At 41.5% G+C, this 21,303-nt stretch overlaps 2 protein-coding genes across 2 annotated transcripts in view; both read left to right on the top strand.

Moving 5' to 3' along the window:
* The window catches only part of skp2 (S-phase kinase-associated protein 2, E3 ubiquitin protein ligase), a 36,052-nt gene extending 30,544 nt beyond the window's left edge, over nucleotides 1-5,508 (top strand). Inside the window, exon 8 of the mRNA XM_080419268.1 lies at nucleotides 5,115-5,508. Within this exon, the coding sequence (XP_080275394.1) occupies nucleotides 5,115-5,322 (208 nt within the window). The 3' untranslated portion in view covers nucleotides 5,323-5,508. The remainder of the gene's footprint in view (nucleotides 1-5,114) is intronic.
* Nucleotides 5,509-18,888: 13,380 nt separating this feature from the next.
* The window catches only part of LOC308079089 (excitatory amino acid transporter 1-like), a gene marked incomplete at both ends in the record, with an annotated part of 69,329 nt that continues 66,914 nt past the window's right edge, over nucleotides 18,889-21,303 (top strand). The window contains one exon of the mRNA XM_080420429.1: nucleotides 18,889-19,027. Coding sequence (XP_080276555.1) covers nucleotides 18,889-19,027 — 139 coding nt within the window. The remainder of the gene's footprint in view (nucleotides 19,028-21,303) is intronic.

The following is a 21,303-nucleotide window of genomic DNA, read 5'->3' as shown; positions in this document are numbered from 1 at the left end:
GGACATTGTCCTCTGGTCATAGAGATGTAGAAGGACAGGACATTGTCCTCTGGTCATAGAGATGTAGAAGGACAGGACATTGTCCTCTGGTCATAGAGATGTAGAAGGACAGGACATTGTCCTCTGGTCATAGAGATGTAGAAGGACAGGACATTGTCCTCTGGTCATAGATGTAGAAGGACAGGACATTGTCCTCTGGTCATAGAGATGTAGAAGGACAGAACATTGTCCTCTGGTCATAGAGATGTAGAAGGACAGGACATTGTCCTCTGGTCATAGAGATGTAGAAGGACAGGACATTGTCCTCTGGTCATAGAGATGTAGAAGGACAGGACATTGTCCTCTGGTCATAGAGATGTAGAAGGACAGGACATTGTCCTCTGGTCATAGAGATGTAGAAGGACAGGACATTGTCCTCTGGTCATAGAGATGTAGAAGGACAGAACATTGTCCTCTGGTCATAGAGATGTAGAAGGACAGGACATTGTCCTCTGGTCATAGAGATGTAGAAGGACAGGACGTTGTCCTCTGGTCATAGAGATGTAGAAGGACAGGACGTTGTCCTCTGGTCATAGAGATGTAGAAGGACAGGACATTGTCCTCTGGTCATAGAGATGTAGAAGGACAGGACGTTGTCCTCTGGTCATAGAGATGTAGAAGGACAGGACATTGTCCTCTGGTCATAGAGATGTAGAAGGACAGGACATTGTCCTCTGGTCATAGAGATGTAGAAGGACATGACATTGTCCTCTGGTCATAGAGATGTAGAAGGACAGGACGTTGTCCTCTGGTCATAGAGATGTAGAAGGACAGGACGTTGTCCTCTGGTCATAGAGATGTAGAAGGACAGGACATTGTCCTCTGGTCATAGAGATGTAGAAGGACAGGACATTGTCCTCTGGTCATAGAGATGTAGAAGGACAGGACGTTGTCCTCTGGTCATAGAGATGTAGAAGGACAGGACGTTGTCCTCTGGTCATAGAGATGTAGAAGGACAGGACGTTGTCCTCTGGTCATAGAGATGTAGAAGGACAGGACATTGTCCTCTGGTCATAGAGATGTAGAAGGACAGGACATTGTCCTCTGGTCATAGAGATGTAGAAGGACAGAACATTGTCCTCTGGTCATAGAGATGTAGAAGGACAGGACATTGTCCTCTGGTCATAGAGATGTAGAAGGACAGGACATTGTCCTCTGGTCATAGAGATGTAGAAGGACAGGACATTGTCCTCTGGTCATAGAGATGTAGAAGGACAGGACATTGTCCTCTGGTCATAGAGATGTAGAAGGACAGGACATTGTCCTCTGGTCATAGAGATGTAGAAGGACAGGACATTGTCCTCTGGTCATAGAGATGTAGAAGGACAGGACATTGTCCTCTGGTCATAGAGATGTAGAAGGACAGGACATTGTCCTCTGGTCATAGAGATGTAGAAGGACAGGACATTGTCCTCTGGTCATAGATGTAGAAGGACAGGACATTGTCCTCTGGTCATAGAGATGTAGAAGGACAGAACATTGTCCTCTGGTCATAGATATGTAGAAGGACAGGACATTGTCCTCTGGTCATAGAGATGTAGAAGGACAGGACATTGTCCTCTGGTCATAGAGATGTAGAAGGACAGGACATTGTCCTCTGGTCATAGAGATGTAGAAGGACAGGACGTTGTCCTCTGGTCATAGAGATGTAGAAGGACAGGACATTGTCCTCTGGTCATAGAGATGTAGAAGGACAGGACATTGTCCTCTGGTCATAGAGATGTAGAAGGACAGGACGTTGTCCTCTGGTCATAGAGATGTAGAAGGACAGGACATTGTCCTCTGGTCATAGAGATGTAGAAGGACAGGACATTGTCCTCTGGTCATAGAGATGTAGAAGGACAGAACATTGTCCTCTGGTCATAGAGATGTAGAAGGACAGGACATTGTCCTCTGGTCATAGAGATGTAGAAGGACAGAACATTGTCCTCTGGTCATAGAGATGTAGAAGGACATGACATTGTCCTCTGGTCATAGAGATGTAGAAGGACAGGACATTGTCCTCTGGTCATAGAGATGTAGAAGGACAGGACATTGTCCTCTGGTCATAGAGATGTAGAAGGACAGAACATTGTCCTCTGGTCATAGATATGTAGAAGGACAGAACATTGTCCTCTGGTCATAGAGATGTAGAAGGACAGGACACTGTCCTCTGGTCATAGAGATGTAGAAGGACAGGACATTGTCCTCTGGTCATAGAGATGTAGAAGGACAGGACGTTGTCCTCTGGTCATAGAGATGTAGAAGGACAGGACATTGTCCTCTGGTCATAGAGATGTAGAAGGACAGGACATTGTCCTCTGGTCATAGAGATGTAGAAGGACAGGACATTGTCCTCTGGTCATAGAGATGTAGAAGGACAGAACATTGTCCTCTGGTCATAGAGATGTAGAAGGACAGAACATTGTCCTCTGGTCATAGATATTTAGAAGGACAGAACATTGTCCTCTGGTCATAGAGATGTAGAAGGACAGGACATTGTCCTCTGGTCATAGAGATGTAGAAGGACAGGACATTGTCCTCTGGTCATAGAGATGTAGAAGGACAGGACGTTGTCCTCTGGTCATAGAGATGTAGAAGGACAGGACGTTGTCCTCTGGTCATAGAGATGTAGAAGGACAGGACATTGTCCTCTGGTCATAGAGATGTAGAAGGACAGGACATTGTCCTCTGGTCATAGAGATGTAGAAGGACAGAACATTGTCCTCTGGTCATAGAGATGTAGAAGGACAGGACGTTGTCCTCTGGTCATAGAGATGTAGAAGGACAGGACGTTGTCCTCTGGTCATAGAGATGTAGAAGGACAGGACATTGTCCTCTGGTCATAGAGATGTAGAAGGACAGGACATTGTCCTCTGGTCATAGAGATGTAGAAGGACAGGACATTGTCCTCTGGTCATAGAGATGTAGAAGGACAGGACATTGTCCTCTGGTCATAGAGATGTAGAAGGACAGAACATTGTCCTCTGGTCATAGAGATGTAGAAGGACAGGACATTGTCCTCTGGTCATAGAGATGTAGAAGGACAGAACATTGTCCTCTGGTCATAGAGATGTAGAAGGACAGGACGTTGTCCTCTGGTCATAGAGATGTAGAAGGACAGGACATTGTCCTCTGGTCATAGAGATGTAGAAGGACAGGACATTGTCCTCTGGTCATAGAGATGTAGAAGGACAGAACATTGTCCTCTGGTCATAGAGATGTAGAAGGACAGGACATTGTCCTCTGGTCATAGAGATGTAGAAGGACAGGACATTGTCCTCTGGTCATAGAGATGTAGAAGGACAGGACATTGTCCTCTGGTCATAGAGATGTAGAAGGACAGAACATTGTCCTCTGGTCATAGATATGTAGAAGGACAGAACATTGTCCTCTGGTCATAGAGATGTAGAAGGACAGGACACTGTCCTCTGGTCATAGAGATGTAGAAGGACAGGACATTGTCCTCTGGTCATAGAGATGTAGAAGGACAGGACATTGTCCTCTGGTCATAGAGATGTAGAAGGACAGAACATTGTCCTCTGGTCATAGGGATGTAGAAGGACAGAACATTGTCCTCTGGTCATAGAGATGTAGAAGGACATAACATTGTCCTCTGGTCATAGAGATGTAGAAGGACAGGACATTGTCCTCTGGTCATAGAGATGTAGAAGGACAGGACATTGTCCTCTGGTCATAGAGATGTAGAAGGACAGGACATTGTCCTCTGGTCATAGAGATGTAGAAGGACAGGACATTGTCCTCTGGTCATAGAGATGTAGAAGGACAGGACATTGTCCTCTGGTCATAGAGATGTAGAAGGACAGGACATTGTCCTCTGGTCATAGAGATGTAGAAGGACAGGACATTGTCCTCTGGCCATAGAGATGTAGAAGGACAGGACATTGTCCTCTGGCCTTTTGTTAGGCTAGATATTTGTTTACATTTCTTGAATTAACACATCAAGTGCCAGAGGTTTTTTAGAACGGGGTACATCCAGTGCCAGCGTTTCTTACCGTTTACGCAGATCGTTGTAGAGCTGTAGAATCCTCCACGAGGACGCAGATGTAAACAAAGGGTGTCTGGGCGATGGACGGTCGAGGGTCCCGTCTAACGACTGGAACAATAATATTTCTAACGTGATCCTCCATTGCAGAGTGATACGCGTGTCGAAAATGGCTTGTTTTGACCACTGTAAAAAAGTATGGAGATATGGAGCTTTTCTCCAAATCCTATCATTGGAGCGGATTCACATCCGTCCATTCCATTTGACAGGGTCCTAGGATCATTCCTAAGTTGCGTGAGAGCTCCCCTTGTGGAAAAACAAAACACACAATGTGTTAATATGTCTTTAGTTTGCAAAAAATAACCTGAAGCAAAAAGACTTTGTACTGCATTATTCTTTACTTATCGTGAGACATGTCGTTATATTCAACAACGTTATGGAATATCGCATGCTTTGCTAATATGGTGCAGGCTTGGTGAGCAGGGCTGTTTGACCCTCAGGTCGTTGGTATACAGCGAGAACAGGACTGGGGAATTCCCTATCCCCTAGGGGTTAGGGCCTGGGGGGCACACCGGCAGACGTGACCGTGACAGAAGACGAGGAGTTGTTGAATGTGCGTGTGAAATTTCACGGAAATCGCAAGCTGCGTGCATAATTTCAGGCATTTTGTTCAAAACGGACCAATCCTGCAAACTCCAACCTTAGCCAATCAGGATGGAATATGGAAAATGGGACAGATCTGTGTTGATCAAATGACTATAGAATTACTGTGTACCAATTTGCATGACGTTTGGACAAAATCTGTAGGAGTAAATGGGTTTTGCACAAATCGGCCTCCTGGTGGCGCTATAAGAGGCCCATGTGAAAATGTAGGGCAGAGGTTCTGAATTGGCATCCAGGGAGTGTGTGTGAATAGTTTCGCTGCGACCGGGCCAACGGTGCCGGAGATTAGCTGCTCGCGGAGGGACCGGACACAAGGACGGACAGGGGTTAAAACATACTAATAATAATAATAATAATAATAATAATAATAATAATAATAATAATAGTATAATTAAATGACCTCCGGTCTTCTTCTTCTCCTCCTCAGTGACCTGGCTGAGATCTCCGGCTGGTTCCCGGCGCTGCGTCTGCTGGAGGTGTTCGGTCTGATCCAGAGCGAACCACCGAAGAAGAACGCTCACCACCAGCGCATCGCCGTCAACTCCAGGCCTTACTCTGCCGTCGCTCGCCCTGGGGCCGCGGGGGAGAGCGTGGCGGCGGTGTGGGACGCAGCTTGTCGACTGACCCTCATGTAGCGTTTAACTGTTTAAAACCCTGACCCTCATGTAGCGTTTAACTGTTTAACCCCCTGACCCTCATGTAGCGTTTAACTGTTTAACCCTCATGTAGCGTAACCCTCATGTAGCGTAACCCTCATGTAGTGTTTAACTGTTTAAAACCGTGATCTAGGGTCTAATTAGCAAAACACATTTCTGGAACAAAATGCCTCAAATCATGAATGCAGTGTCTGATTGAAAGGCCTGAGAAGAAATGACACCCTTTTCATATTGGTCTATTATAGCGCCTATGGCGCTATAATAGACACGCTTTGTGTCTAGTTTATAGTAGTATAAGTTAGTTTGTGTCTAGTTTATAGTAGTATAAGCTAGTTTGTGTCTAGTTTATAGTAGTATAAGTTAGTTTGTGTCTAGTTTATAGTAGTATAAGCTAGTTTGTGTCTAGTTTATAGTAGTATAAGCTAGTTTGTGTCTAGTTTATAGTAGTATAAGCTAGTTTGTGTCTAGTTTATAGTAGTATAAGTTAGTTTGTGTCTAGTTTATAGTAGTATAAGTTAGTTTGTGTCTAGTTTATAGTAGTATAAGCTAGTTTGTGTCTAGTTTATAGTAGTATAAGCTAGTTTGTGTCTAGTTTATAGTAGTATAAGTTAGTTTGTGTCTAGTTTATAGTAGTATAAGTTAAGTTTGTGTCTAGTTTATAGTAGTATAAGCTAGTTTGTGTCTAGTTTATAGTAGTATAAGCTAGTTTGTGTCTAGTTTATAGTAGTATAAGCTAGTTTGTGTCTAGTTTATAGTAGTATAAGCTAGTTTGTGTCTAGTTTATAGTAGTATAAGCTAGTTTGTGTCTAGTTTATAGTAGTATAAGCTAGTTTGTGTCTAGTTTATAGTAGTATAAGCTAGTTTGTGTCTAGTTTATAGTAGTATAAGTTAGTTTGTGTCTAGTTTATAGTAGTATAAGCTAGTTTGTGTCCATAAACTAGACACAAAGCGTGTCTAGCTTCATTTCACACATTCCCACGTCACACCATGTGGGAATTAGGAACCGAGGAAACGGTTCCGTCACATTTTTGGAACCGACTCCATGGAGACGGGTTTTTATTACACACTGAGAGCTGCTACGTGGACTTAAAGGAGTAGTTCACCCAAAAAAATTACCAGGGGTTCTCTAACTGTTTTTAATTTCCAGGACCACCATAACTGGAACATGGAACCAATTGTCCTCTCAGAGTTACAGACGCTGTAAGGGTCCATTTGCAACCCCCTGTAGGAAGGCTTAAAGGGAACCTTTAGGAGGGAATGGAACCCTCCTACATGACAGCGTTCACACTTTTATTGCTGTTTGATAAATAAATACATTTTATATCTATGAGACTCTAGCCCCGTTTGGAACCTCTCCCTCCATTCTGCCCGGGAGGCCTCCCCTTGTGCTATACAGATCTAATAAGAACCTCCCCTTGTGCTATACAGATCTAATAAGAACCTCCCCTTGTGCTATACAGATCTAATCAGAACCTCTCCTTATGCTATACAGATCTAATAAGAACCTCCCCTTGTGCTATACAGATCTAATCAGAACCTCTCCTTATGCTATACAGATCTAATCAGAACCTCTCCTTATGCTATACAGATCTAATAAGAACCTCCCCTTGTGCTATACAGATCTAATCAGAACCTCTCCTTATGCTATACAGAGCTAATAAGAACCTCTCCTTATGCTATACAGAGCTAATAAGAACCTCCCCTTGTGCTATACAGATCTAATCAGAACCTCTCCTTATGCTATACAGATCTAATAAGAACCTCCCCTTGTGCTATACAGATCTAATCAGAACCTCTCCTTATGCTATACAGATCTAATAAGAACCTCCCCTTGTGCTATACAGATCTAATCAGAACCTCTCCTTATGCTATACAGATCTAATCAGAACCTCTCCTTATGCTATACAGATCTAATCAGAACCTCTCCTTATGCTATACAGATCTAATCAGAACCTCTCCTTATGCTATACAGATCTAATCAGAACATCTTATGCTATACAGATCTAATCAGAACCTCTCCTTATGCTATACAGATCTAATCAGAACATCTCCTTATGCTATACAGATCTAATCAGAACCTCTCCTTATGCTATACAGATCTAATCAGAACATCTTATGCTATACAGATCTAATCAGAACCTCTCCTTATGCTATACAGATCTAATCAGAACATCTCCTTATGCTATACAGATCTAATAAGAACCTCTCTCTCTGCTATACAGATCTAATAAGAACCTCTCTCTCTGCTATACAGCTCAGAGATCAGGTCCCATGTAATAGGCTTCCAGCAGAGTGACACAGTGACAGTGGAAAAGAGCAGTCGAAGCTTAACAACAGAAACAACTACAGAATAGCAACATTAATTAATAAAACTCTAAAACAACCATCAGTGTAATCTGTGTTGGAGATTATAAACAGGTTTCTTAATTTTTAATATAATAGTTTTGCTTGGATCCCTATTTTCTTCAATTCATCAAATATTATCTTTGGGTTTTTTGGAATCTAACAAACAAAACATTCTTCATAAATTCAAGGTGAAAACCCAAGTTATTTTTGGGTTGAAATGCTCCTTAAGTTGCCTCATATTTCATGCTTGTGAAAAGGCTGATCTACATATCATCTGATCTAATGTAGATGTCAAGTAGATTTATAGATCTACTTGTCAAGTAGATTTACAGATCTACTTGACATCATAGTTCAGCGTCAGGATGTCAAACATCTGGATATCGGGCTGAGCAGATGTTTTTTTTACAGCCACTATCAGCTAATTTAAATTGATAAGGATAAAGAGAAAAAAATAATAATTACGATTCTGTTCCTATCCTGTGGTCCCTCGCTGGGGGGCGAGTGGTCCCTCGCTGGGGGGCGAGTGGTCCCTCGCTGGGGGGCGAGTGGTCCCTCGCTGGGGAGCGAGTGGTCGCTCGCTGGGGAGCGAGTGGTCCCTCGCTGGGGGGGGGGCGAGTGGTCCCTCGCTGGGGAGCGAGTGGTCCCTCGCTGGGGGGGGGCGAGTGGTCCCTCGCTGGGGGGCGAGTGGTCCCTCGCTGGGGGGCGAGTGGTCCCTCGCTGGGGGGGGGGCGAGTGGTCCCTCGCTGGGGGGCGAGTGGTCCCTCGCTGGGGGGCGAGTGGTCGCTCGCTGGGGGGCGAGTGTTCCACGGAGAAAATGGGGTTGAGTGTGTTTAAGGGGGGCGACCGTTCCGGTTAGCGATAGTTTTGGCTGACTTTGTTGAACCAAAGCATTGTTGTCAAATGGCTTGTTGTAAAGCTGTCTATGTTGATCTGATGTCAGATGTTACACCAATGCTTCTTTTTCATGTCATGGACTCTATTTAATATACGTTTGTTCACAACGTGCTTTGAAATATCTTCTCATAACACGTTGCGTTGTTAGGGCTGTCAACATTACACATTTAAGTTGACGATTAATTGTCACTCAAATAAGTGCGATTAACGATTTAATTGTGTGTTTGGCCTTTGAACATTGAAACATATGAAGCCATTTAGGCTTCGTAATAAAAACATGTACAGGGAAGATATGACAAATAACTCAGATATACAAATAAATTATTGACATATTTAATAATGTTATACATGTAAAAAAAACAGAAATAGCTGATGTACAAGCTTACAACACGTCCCAAAGGGACGCGTTGTAAGCTTGTAGATCTACTATTTCTGCTTTTTTTATATTTGAAAACATTTTTCAGCATGGAAACGATTATGACAATTATGCAAAAATAATTTATCTCAAATAATTGCGATTAGACGATTATGTAATAATTGTGACAGGCCTATGCGTTGTGAGCTTTGTATGTCGACCATTTTCAAACAGCCGGGTTTAGGGTTGTTAAAACAGATTTTGCTGTGGACCCCCTGGAACCCCTGGGGGTCCCCGGACCCCACTTTGAGAACCACTGCTTTATACATCAACGTGATGGAATGACGTTCGTCTCAGGTTCTAGTAGGTGGCCAGTGTGAACTGTTTGTTCAAAGTGGTCTGGTGATAATAATAATAAAGTCACTGATGTTTCTGGTGATAATGATAATAAAGTCACTGATGTTTCTGGTGATAATTATAATAAAGTCACTGATGTTTCTGGTGATAATTATAATAAAGTCACTGTTTTCTGGTGATAATTATAATAAAGTCACTGATGTTTTCTGGTGATAATAATAATAAAGTCACTGATGTTTCTGGTGATAATTATAATAAAGTCACTGATGTTTCTGGTGATAATAATAATAAAGTCACTGATGTTTCTGGTGATAATTATAATAAAGTCACTGATGTTTCTGGTGATAATTATAATAAAGTCACTGATGTTTCTGGTGATAATTATAATAAAGTCACTGATGTTTTCTGGTGATAATAATAATAAAGTCACTGATGTTTTCTGGTGATAATTACAATAAAGTCACTGATGTTTCTGGTGATAATTATAATAAAGTCACTGATGTTTCTGGTGATAATTATAATAAAGTCACTGATGTTTCTGGTGATAATTATAATAAAGTCACTGATGTTTCTGGTGATAATTATAATAAAGTCACTGTTTTCTGGTGATAATTATAATAAAGTCACTGATGTTTTCTGGTGATAATTATAATAAAGTCACTGATGTTTCTGGTGATAATTATAATAAAGTCACTGATGTTTCTGGTGATAATTATAATAAAGTCACTGATGTTTCTGGTTATAATTATAATAAAGTCACTGTTTTCTGGTGATAATTATAATAAAGTCACTGTTTTTCAAGCTCAGTTTTGTAGGGTGTTTTAAGTTGACACTATTTTTGTAACCAATAAAATAATGAGCTTACCTGGACATGTGTATCGTCCACTTTTACTCATTTAAACATTTAAGTGATCATAATGTTTTGTTAAAAAGTTAAATAGTTCTAGTCTATATTATGATAGTAATCCCCACTGGACTCTGCATGGCATGGGCGTCCTTCTCCCAGAGTCGGGCCTAAGCCTGACCGCATACCAAAGGTCTTTATCTTGCTGCCCAGTTGTCTTTCCTTTTCATCCACAGCCAGTTGCTGCTTATTTCTGCAGCATCTGACACGGACGTGATCGCCTGTTGGAGTGACCGACCCCACATCGTCTTCAACAGACTTGTTGTAGATGTTAACAACACAGCCTCTACATCCCACCTCTACTGGAAATATGAGGGTCTTCCAGCTGTTCTGGGAAGCTTCTGCTGCCAGGTCAGTGTTGTCCCTAAGAGTCTCCATCTACCTAAGGCTGATGAGTGATGGTTTCTGTTGAGTCGCACACGCAGAGAACCAGATGACACCAGGCAGTATCACACCACAAGCTCTATTAGTTTAATACACACATAGAGAATATATAGTATTGTACAGTGGACACTTGACGTGACCGGAAGATATGGAACAAGGATAAGAACAGAATGGATAGGAATATAACCCCTTCTTCCCACGGTACTGGCAGCTTCACGATGTATATACAGTATGCCAGCTTCACACTGAGCGCTATAATTATAAAGATAACTATAACTATATCGTTCACCATTGTACTTTTCTTTATAGTTTGTGTGAACTCTGCCATCCACTTGACTTAGAAGGATTTTTAAAACTATATATTTATAGTTCTAGTTCTAGTGCTCAGTGTGAATGGCCCTTTACACCACAGGACCATGTCTGGCTGGCATTTTGTAGCCACTATTTCTCGGGGAAATACAAGCTTTTTGTCGAGGTCCACTTCCATTCTCCAATCTTGTGGACCTTTTCATTGTAATCATTCATGAAAGCTCTAGATGTGTGACTATCTAGTACAGGGGTAGGAAACTCACACATTTGAATTATTGTCTCCGCCAGGCCGAAAGGAATGGCCAAGACTATGTTTTGAAACCATCCGTCCGTCCGTCCGTCCGTCCGTCTGTGAGCAGCTAATCTCCGGCACCGTTGGCCCGGTCACTGCGAAACTGTGCACACACACTCACTGGATGCCAATTCAGAAGCTCTGCAAAAAAAAATCAGATTGGCTTGTTATAGCGCCACCAGAAGGCCGATTTGTGCAAAACACATTTTTGGATATTACTCCTAGAGATTTTGTCCAAACATCACACAAATCGGTACACAGTATTTCTAGTCATGTGATCAACACAGGTCTGTCCGGTTTTTCATATTCCATCCTGATTGGCTAAGATTGGCTTTCAAAGTTTGCAGGATAGGTCCGTTTTGCAAAAAATGCCTCAAATCATGAACGCAGCGTGCAATTTCCGTGAGATTTTGCACGCACATTCCCAATAGACCGAGAAAGAAATGCCAACCTTTTCACATTGGTCTGTTATAGCGCCACCAGCAGGTTTAATTTGGCAAAAAACATTTTTGGAACAAATGCCTCAAATCATGAATGCAGTTTCCGATTGCCGTGAAAGGCCTAAGAAGAAATGGGACCCTTTTCACATTGGCCTATTATAGCGCCACCAGGAGGCCACAATAACCTACCTGACCTGGCGGAGACCTGTGCTCCGAGGAGCACTTTTTCTAGTTGTATTTGCATCTGCACAGAGAGCTTAATACATAATAGATCCAAACATTACGATCCAACCAGATACAACTGCTGCACATGCTCTCACAATTGCCACGGAGCACAAGTTTGTGAACGTGGCCCAGACTCCCAGACACAAGGACAGACTCCCAGACACAAGGACAATACGTTGACAGTTATGACAGAGAGACAGGGTTATGTACCTCCTCCCCAGGGGGAGGGAAAAATATCCTTTTTTCAAAGCTTAGTGAAAACGCTCGTAAAATCGCTGGCAAGGTCGGCTGTTAGACAATGTTTTATTCTGGCGGTTAATGAGTTAAGGTTGTCTTTAAATGACCTTTGACCTGCAGCACGTTGTTATAAAACAACACAGAGATACGATCCATGTGATTCAGATCAGTCAAATTAAGCTCAATATTTCGTGTGTGTGTGTGTGTGTGTGTGACCTGGTTAGGAGGGGATTCATTCCTAATTATATTCCTCTTCATCAGGGAGAGAGAGACAGAGACCCTCATTAGATTAACGGAACCAATTATAATATAATTATAACAACACACATTCTAGAATGACTTTGAACTGTAACATACCTCTCCATTAATGTCATATTGGCTTTTTTACTTTGTTTCTGTCAAACCAAGTAAGTGTACTGAAGTTGAGAGAAAAAGAGTGTAATAGAAGTGTAACCACATGAACCGAGTGCGTCCTCGTTCTGGGGTGAACATCCAATGAAAATACTCGTCTATTTCTGGTAAAGATCTCTCTCTCTCTCTCGCTCTCTCTCTCTCTCGCTCTCTCGTTCTCTCTCTCTCGTCCTCAGACGAGCCCTCCATCGTCTCATCCAGGTTCTCCATAAATCTGGCCAGATTGTTGGTGCTCTGTTGGACCATGTGTTGGTTCATAAAGCACCAGTTTGCTGGCTGACAGCTCTTAGTGTCCTGCTATAGTCTCATTCTTCTCACTCACCCTTGGTGTTCCCTCACACAGATTATCTTTGGTAACATGTTCACTCTTGCTGATAAGTTTAGAATATAGTATACAGGGTTAGGGTTAGTATGGGATGTAGTATACAGGGTTAGGGTTAGTATGGGATGTAGTATACAGGGTTAGGGTTAGTATGGGATGTAGTATACAGGGTTAGGGTTAGTATGGGATGTAGTATACAGGGTTAGGGTTAGTATGGGATGTAGTATACAGGGTTAGGTTTAGTATGGGATGTAGTATACAGGGTTAGGGTTAGTATGGGATGTAGTATACAGGGTTAGGGTTAGTATGGGATGTAGTATACAGGGTTAGGTTTAGTATGGGATGTAGTATACAGGGTTAGGGTTAGTATGGGATGTAGTATACAGGGTTAGGGTTAGTATGGGATGTAGTATACAGGGTTAGGGTTAGTATGGGATGTAGTATACAGGGTTAGGGTTAGTATGGGATGTAGTATACAGGGTTAGGGTTAGTATGGGATGTAGTATACAGGGTTAGGTTTAGTATGGGATGTAGTATACAGGGTTAGGTTTAGTATGGGATGTAGTATACAGGGTTAGGTTTAGTATGGGATGTAGTATACAGGGTTAGGTTTAGTATGTGATGTAGTATATAGGGTTAGGGTTAGTATGGGATGTAGTATACAGGGTTAGGGTTAGTATGGGATGTAGTATACAGGGTTAGGTTTAGTATGGGATGTAGTATACAGGGTTAGGGTTAGTATGGGATGTAGTATACAGGGTTAGGGTTAGTATGGGATGTAGTATACAGGGTTAGGTTTAGTATGGGATGTAGTATACAGGGTTAGGGTTAGTATGGGATGTAGTATTTAGGGTTAGGTTTAGTATGGGATGTAGTATACAGGGTTAGGGTTAGTATGGGATATAGTATACAGGGTTAGGTTTAGTATGGGATGTAGTATACAGGGTTAGGTTTAGTATGGGATGTAGTATACAGGGTTAGGGTTAGTATGGGATGTAGTATACAGGGTTAGGGTTAGTATGGGATGTAGTATACAGGGTTAGGGTTAGTATGGGATGTAGTATACAGGGTTAGGTTTAGTATGGGATGTAGTATACAGGGTTAGGGTTAGTATGGGATGTAGTATACAGGGTTAGGATTAGTATGGGATGTAGTATACAGGGTTAGGGTTAGTATGGGATGTAGTATACAGGGTTAGGCTTAGTATGGGATGTAGTATACAGGGTTAGGTTTAGTATGGGATGTAGTATACAGGGTTAGGGTTAGTATGGGATGTAGTATACAGGGTTAGGGTTAGTATGGGATGTAGTATACAGGGTTAGGGTTAGTATGGGATGTAGTATACAGGGTTAGGTTTAGTATGGGATGTAGTATACAGGGTTAGGCTTAGTATGGGATGTAGTATACAGGGTTAGGTTTAGTATGGGATGTAGTATACAGGGCTGGACTGGGACATAAATTCGGCCCTGACATCTTGGCCCAGACCGGCCCACCACAACCAGCGAGCAGAATCTGAAGGAGTAAGTGCAAAAAAAAGTTTTACAAAAGTCAGCCTCCTGGTGGCGCTCTAAAAGGCAGATGTGAAAAATGCAGGGCAAAGTTTTTCCTTGGCCTCTAGGGAGTGTGTGTGCAAAGTTTCACACAGATCGGTGCAGTTATAGGTAAAAGCTTGAATCGGCCTGTTATAGCGCCACCATGAGGCTGATTTGAAAGTTTTCAAGTGGCATTTCTTCCTGGGCCAAGTGGGAATCTACATGGAAAATTTCACGGAAATCGCATGCTGTGTTCATGATTTGAGGCATTGGGTTCCATTTGTGCACTCAGAGTTATTTGGGTCCATTTGTGCACAATCAGAGTTATTGGGGTCCATTTGTACACCCAAGAGTTATTGGGGTCCATACTCATACATATTGTCATAGTCATAGGCGTTGGCTGAGCCTGACAATTGGGGATCTGGCTTGAGGCTTCGCGCGCGGGCGGGCGCCAAAAAAACGCTTTTTGTTTACTTTATTTCTGTTTTAGGGTCAGGGTTAGGTTAGGGTTATGTTATTTAATTCTTATTTTTGCCTGATTTTACTGATTTATTATCAAAAAAAATACTAAATAATGCTGCACACATATATTATATATAATTTGCACAATTCCCAGAATTTCCCAGCATAACATTTGGGAAGGCCTTCATTACCCGCCGTCTATGGTCATAGTAAATAAGTGGCATGCATATTCTGAGGAAAACCTGGAGACTGAGACATTCAGTAATTAAGTCTTATGATCTAAATAATGTAAACAACAAAAAATCTAAAATGTGCCACAGACACGGCCAAGTCTAGCCACAGACACATCCTGCCACAGACGAGGCCAAGTCTAGCCACAGACGAGGCCAAGTCTAGCCACAGACGAGGCCAAGTCTAGCCACAGACAAGGCCTGCTTCTTTATTATCATTTAGTGGTACTGAGCCTTAAGTGGATTCTGAGCCTTTCCATTATTATTAGGTGCCCTTATAACTCCTAAACCGTATTAATGTTGTTGCTCTCTCTCTCTCTCTCTCTCTCTCTCTCTCTCTCTCTCTCTCTCTCTCTCTCTCTCTCTCTCTCTCTCTCTCTCTCTCTCTTTGTGTCTCTCTCTCTGCCCCCCTCTCTCTCTCTGTCTGTGTATCTGTGTCTCTCTCTGTGTCTCTCTCTCTCTCTCTGTGTCTCTCTCTCTCTCTCTCTCTCTCTCTCTCTCTCTCTCTCTCTCTCTCTCTCTCTCTCTCTCTCTCTCTCTCTCTCTCTCTCTGTGTCTGTGTCTCTCTCTCTCTCACTGTGTGTGTGTGTGTGTCTCTCTCTCTCTCTCTCTCTCTCTCCCTCTCTCTCTCTGTCTGTGTCTGTGTGTCTCTCTCTCTCCTCAGCTGTCAGTCAGGTAGTGTCTGTACAGAAGAGAGCATCACTGCTAAGCTGAAAACTAAACTCTAAAAAACACAAAGAACCTCCAACTGAAGGTGAGTGAAAAATACTCTCAATGTTTTAGTCTAGAGAGTAGATTATTGTAATTCCTTTCAAATATAGATATTTAAATATAGACATAAAGCCATTTGGTCCCATAGCTTGACATTTTTGTTTTGTTTTAGACAACAGAGGCTTGTCTTTGACATAAATATCTCTATATTGTGATATTAATCATTACTATAGAGTGTTTGTTCAGTAACAGTGTTAAATAGATCTATTGTGATAGTAATCATTACTATAGAGTGTTTGTTCGGTAACAGTGTTAAATAGATCTATATTGTGATAGTAATCATTACTATAGAGTGTTTGTTCAGTAACAGTGTTAAATAGATCTATATTGTGATATTAATCATTACTATAGAGTGTTTGTTCAGTAACAGTGTTAAATAGATCTATATTGTGATAGTAATCATTACTATAGAGTGTTTGTTCAGTAACAGTGTTAAATAGATCTATATTGTGATAGTAATCATTACTATAGAGTGTTTGTTCAGTAACAGTGTTAAATAGATCTATATTGTGATAGTAATCATTACTATAGAGTGTTTGTTCAGTAACAGTGTTAAATAGATCTATATTGTGATAGTAATCATTACTATAGAGTGTTTGTTCAGTAACAGTGTTAAATAGATCTGTATTGTGATAGTAATCATTGCTATAGAGTGTTTGTTCAGTAACAGTGTTAAATAGCTCTATATTGTGATAGTAATCATTACTATACGAAAAACGTTTTTTTGTTTACTTTATTTCTGTTTTAGGGTCAGTGTTAGGTTAGGGTTATGTTATTTAATTCTTATTTTTGCCTGATTTTACTGATTTATTATCAAAAATAACTAAATAATGCTGCACACATATATTATATATAATTTGCACAATTCCCAGAATTTCCCAGCATAACATTTGGGAAGGCTTAGCCTACCCTAGCCTTCATTACCCGCCGTCTATGGTCATAGTAAATAAGTGGCATGCATATTCTGAGGAAAACCTGGAGACTGAGACATTCAGTAATTAAGTCTTATGATCTAAATAATGTAAACAACAAAAAATCTAAAATGTGCCACAGACACGGCCAAGTCTAGCCACAGACACATCCTGCCACAGACGAGGCCAAGTCTAGCCACAGACGAGGCCAAGTCTAGCCACAGACACATCCTGCCACAGACGAGGCCAAGTCTAGCCACAGACGAGGCCAAGTCTAGCCACAGACGAGGCCAAGTCTAGCCACAGACGAGGCCAAGTCTAGCCACAGACGAGGCCAAGTCTAGCCACAGACGAGGCCAAGTCTAGCCACAGACGAGGCCAAGTCTAGCCACAGACAAGGCCAAGTCTAGCCACAGATGAGGCCAAGTCTAGCCACAGACAAGGCCAAGTCTAGCCACAGACGAGGCCAAGTCTAGCCACAGACGAGGCCAAGTCTAGCCACAGACGAGGCCAAGTCTAGCCACAGACACATCGATGACCCCTGCTTCCAACTGATTGAGAATGTACCGCCCCCTAAGCTGGTTGCCCCGGGCAACGGGGCTGTCTGAGACTCTAGACTCCTCCCACTGGACTCTAGGCTCCTCCCACTGTGGGAAAACTCACCTGACCGACGGGATGGAGGAGGCCCCACATGTTTTAAAACACTCTACGAATAAAGTCTTTATTATCATCATTTAGTGGTACACTATAACACCTAAAGTCTTTATTATCATTTAGTGGTACTGAGCCTTAAGTGGATTCTGAGCCTTTCCATTATTATTAGGTGCCCTTATAACTCCTAAACTGTATTAATGTTGTTGCTCTCTCTCGCTCTCTCTCTCTCTCTCTCTCTCTCTCTCTCTCTCTCTCTCTCTCTCTCTCTCTCTTTGTGTCTCTCTCTCTGCCCCCTCTCTCTCTCTGTCTGTGTATCTGTGTCTCTCTCTCTCTCTCTCTCTTTCTCTGTCTCTCTCTCTCTCTCTCACTGTGTGTCTCTCTCTCTCTGCCCTTTCTCTCTCTCTCTCTCTCTCTGTCTGTGTCTCTCTCTCACTGTGTGTCTCTCTCTATCTCTGTCTGTGTATCTGTGTGTGTGTGTGTCTCTCTCTCTCTCTCTCTCTCTCTCTCTCTCTCTCTCTCTCTCTCTCTCTCTCTGTGTCTCTCTCTCTCTCTCTCTCTTTCTCTGTCTCTCTGTCTCTCTCTCTCTCTCTCTCTCTCTGTGCCCTTTCTCTCTCTCTCTGTCTGTGTCTGTGTCTGTCTCTCTCTCTCTCTCTTTCACTGTGTGTGTGTCTCTCTCTCTCTCTCTCTCTGCCCTCTCTCTCTCTCTCTGTCTGTGTCTGTGTCTCTCTCTCTCCTCAGCTGTCAGTCAGGTAGTGTCTGTACAGAAGAGAGCATCACTGCTGAGCTGAAAACTAAACTCTAAAAAACACAAAGAACCTCCAACTGAAGGTGAGTGAAAAATACTCTCAATGTTTTAGTCTAGATTATTGTAATTCCTTTCAAATACAGATATTTAAATATAGACATAAAGCCATTTGGTCCCATAGCTTGACATTTTTGTTTTGTTTTAGACAACAGAAAAAAATCACGATTAGTCACTCTTGAGTGAGGCTTGTCTTTGACATAAATATCTCTATATTGTGATAGTAATCATTACTATAGAGTGTTTGTTCAGTAACAGTGTTAAATAGATCTATATTGTGATATTAATCATTACTATAGAGTGTTTGTTCAGTAACAGTGTTAAATAGATCTATATTGTGATAGTAATCATTACTATAGAGTGTTTGTTCAGTAACAGTGTTAAATAGATATTGTGATAGTAATCATTACTATAGAGTGTTTGTTCAGTAACAGTGTTAAATAGATCTATATTGTGATAGTAATCATTACTATAGAGTGTTGGGGCGAGGGGCGCGCGACACGTATTGTGTCTTTACAGATGTATTTAAATAACTACAGTAATAACTATGTATTGTGTATTTACAGATGTATTTAAATAACTACAGTAATAACTATGTATTGTGTATTTACAGATGTATTTAAATAACTACAGTAATAACTACGTATTGTGTCTTTACAGATGTATTTAAATAACTACAGTAATAATTACGTATTGTGTCTTTACAGATGCAGCGAATCAGAGAAGGAATCCACATCCGTTCCATGAAAGCGAAGCGCAAAGTGGAGGAAATCTCTAAAGAAGACGTCCTGGCCTTCTTTAAGAAGAACGCCTTTGTCCTCTCTACTGTAGGAGCTGTGGTTGTAGGTGATTATAACAATAACTTGGTTGCACTGATAAGAGCAAAGGTCACTGAAGTATGGCCATTTGAAGAGTTAAACACTGCTATTACACTGAAGTATGGTAATTTGAAGTGTTAAACACTGCTATTACACTGAAGTATGGCCATTTAAAGTGTTAAACACTGCTATAACACTGAAGTATGGCCATTTGAAGTGTTAAACACTGCTATAACACTGAAGTATGGCCATTTGAAGAGTTAAACACTGCTATAACACTGAAGTATGGCCATTTGAAGAGTTAAACACTGCTATAACACTGAAGTATGACCATTTGAAGTGTTAAACACTGCTATAACACTGAAGTATGGCCATTTGAAGTGTTAAACACTGCTATAACACTGAAGTATGGCCATTTGAAGTGTTAAACACTGCTATAACACTGAAGTATGGCCATTTGAAGAGTTAAACACTGCTATAACACTGAAGTATGGCCATTTGAAGTGTTAAACACTGCTATAACACTGAAGTATGGCCATTTGAAGAGTTAAACACTGCTATAACACTGAAGTATGGCCATTTGAAGTGTTAAACACTGCTATAACACTGAAGTATGGCCATTTGAAGTGTTAAACACTGCTATAACACTGAAGTATGGCCATTTGAAGAGTTAAACACTGCTATAACACTGAAGTATGGCCATTTGAAGAGTTAAACACTGCTATAACACTGAAGTATGGTCATTTGAAGTGTTAAACACTGCTATAACACTGAAGTATGACCATTTGAAGAGTTAAACACTGCTATAACACTGAAGTATGACCATTTGAAGTGTTAAACACTGCTATAACACTGAAGTATGACCATTTGAAGAGTTAAACACTGCTATAACACTGAAGTATGACCATTTGAAGTGTTAAACACTGCTATAACACTGAAGTATGGCCATTTGAAGTGTTAAACACTGCTATAACACTGAAGTATGGCCATTTAAAGTGTTAAACACTGCTATAACACTGAAGTATGACCATTTGAAGAGTTAAACACTGCTATAACACTGAAGTATGGCCATTTGAAGAGTTAAACACTGCTCTAACACTGAAGTATGACCATTTGAAGAGTTAAACACTGCTATAACACTGAAGTATGGCCATTTGAAGAGTTAAACACTGCTCTAACACTGAAGTATGACCATTTGAAGAGTTAAACACTGCTATAACACTGAAGTATGACCATTTGAAGAGTTAAACACTGCTATAACACTGAAGTATGGCCATTTGAAGTGTTAAACACTGCTATAACACTGAAGTATGGCCATTTGAAGAGTTAAACACTGCTATAACACTGAAGTATGACCATTTGAAGAGTTAAACACTGCTATAACACTGAAGTATGGCCATTTGAAGAGTTAAACACTGCTCTAACACTGAAGTATGACCATTTGAAGAGTTAAACACTGCTCTAACACTGAAGTATGGCCATTTGAAGTGTAAACACTGCTATAACACTGAAGTATGGCCATTTGAAGAGTTAAACACTGCTATAACACTGAAGTATGACCATTTGAAGAGTTAAACACTGCTATAACACTGAAGTATGACCATTTGAAGAGTTAAACACTGCTATAACACTGAAGTATGGCCATTTGAAGAGTTAAACACTGCTATAACACTGAAGTATGGCCATTTGAAGTGTTAAACACTGCTATAACACTGAAGTATGGCCATTTGAAGTGTAAACACTGCTATAACACTGAAGTATGGCCATTTGAAGTGTAAACACTGCTATAACACTGAAGTATGGTCATTTGAAGTGTAAACACTGCTATAACACTGAAGTATGGCCATTTGAAGTGTAAACACTGCTGCCGAGCAGCACCCAGGTCCACTGTCATACCAGGGCGACCTTGGGTTCGGGTAGCCAGACTACGCTGTGTGGATATGAGTCTGGTGCTTCTATATGAGGACGTTTTTTTCCCCAAGGGGCGGGACTAAAAGAATGGCTCTGGATGCAATTGGTTAGACCTACAACCAACTACCAATTAGTTTCCCATATTTGAATACTGGGCCCTGATTGGTCACCCCAGACTTCGGGATCAGGAAATGGATTCACAACAGAGCGGTGCCAGACCCAAATAGTTGAGGGCAATTAGTTTTTTGTGTTTTGCACTGGCAGATTTGTCTTGTCCCAGGCTAGGGTTGGGGAGGTAGGGGCGTACGACCACATCCTGGTAAAACCCTAAGTGAACAGATCCACTTCCGAGCAGAGGCGTCGCTAGGTCTCTACTAGGTTGGGGTAAGCCCC

This window comes from Gymnoscopelus braueri, assembly GCF_963280865.1.
Source record: "Gymnoscopelus braueri genome assembly, chromosome: 22".
Taxonomy (NCBI): Eukaryota; Metazoa; Chordata; class Actinopteri; order Myctophiformes; family Myctophidae; genus Gymnoscopelus; species Gymnoscopelus braueri.
This window is presented reverse-complemented; position numbering and strand designations above follow the sequence as displayed.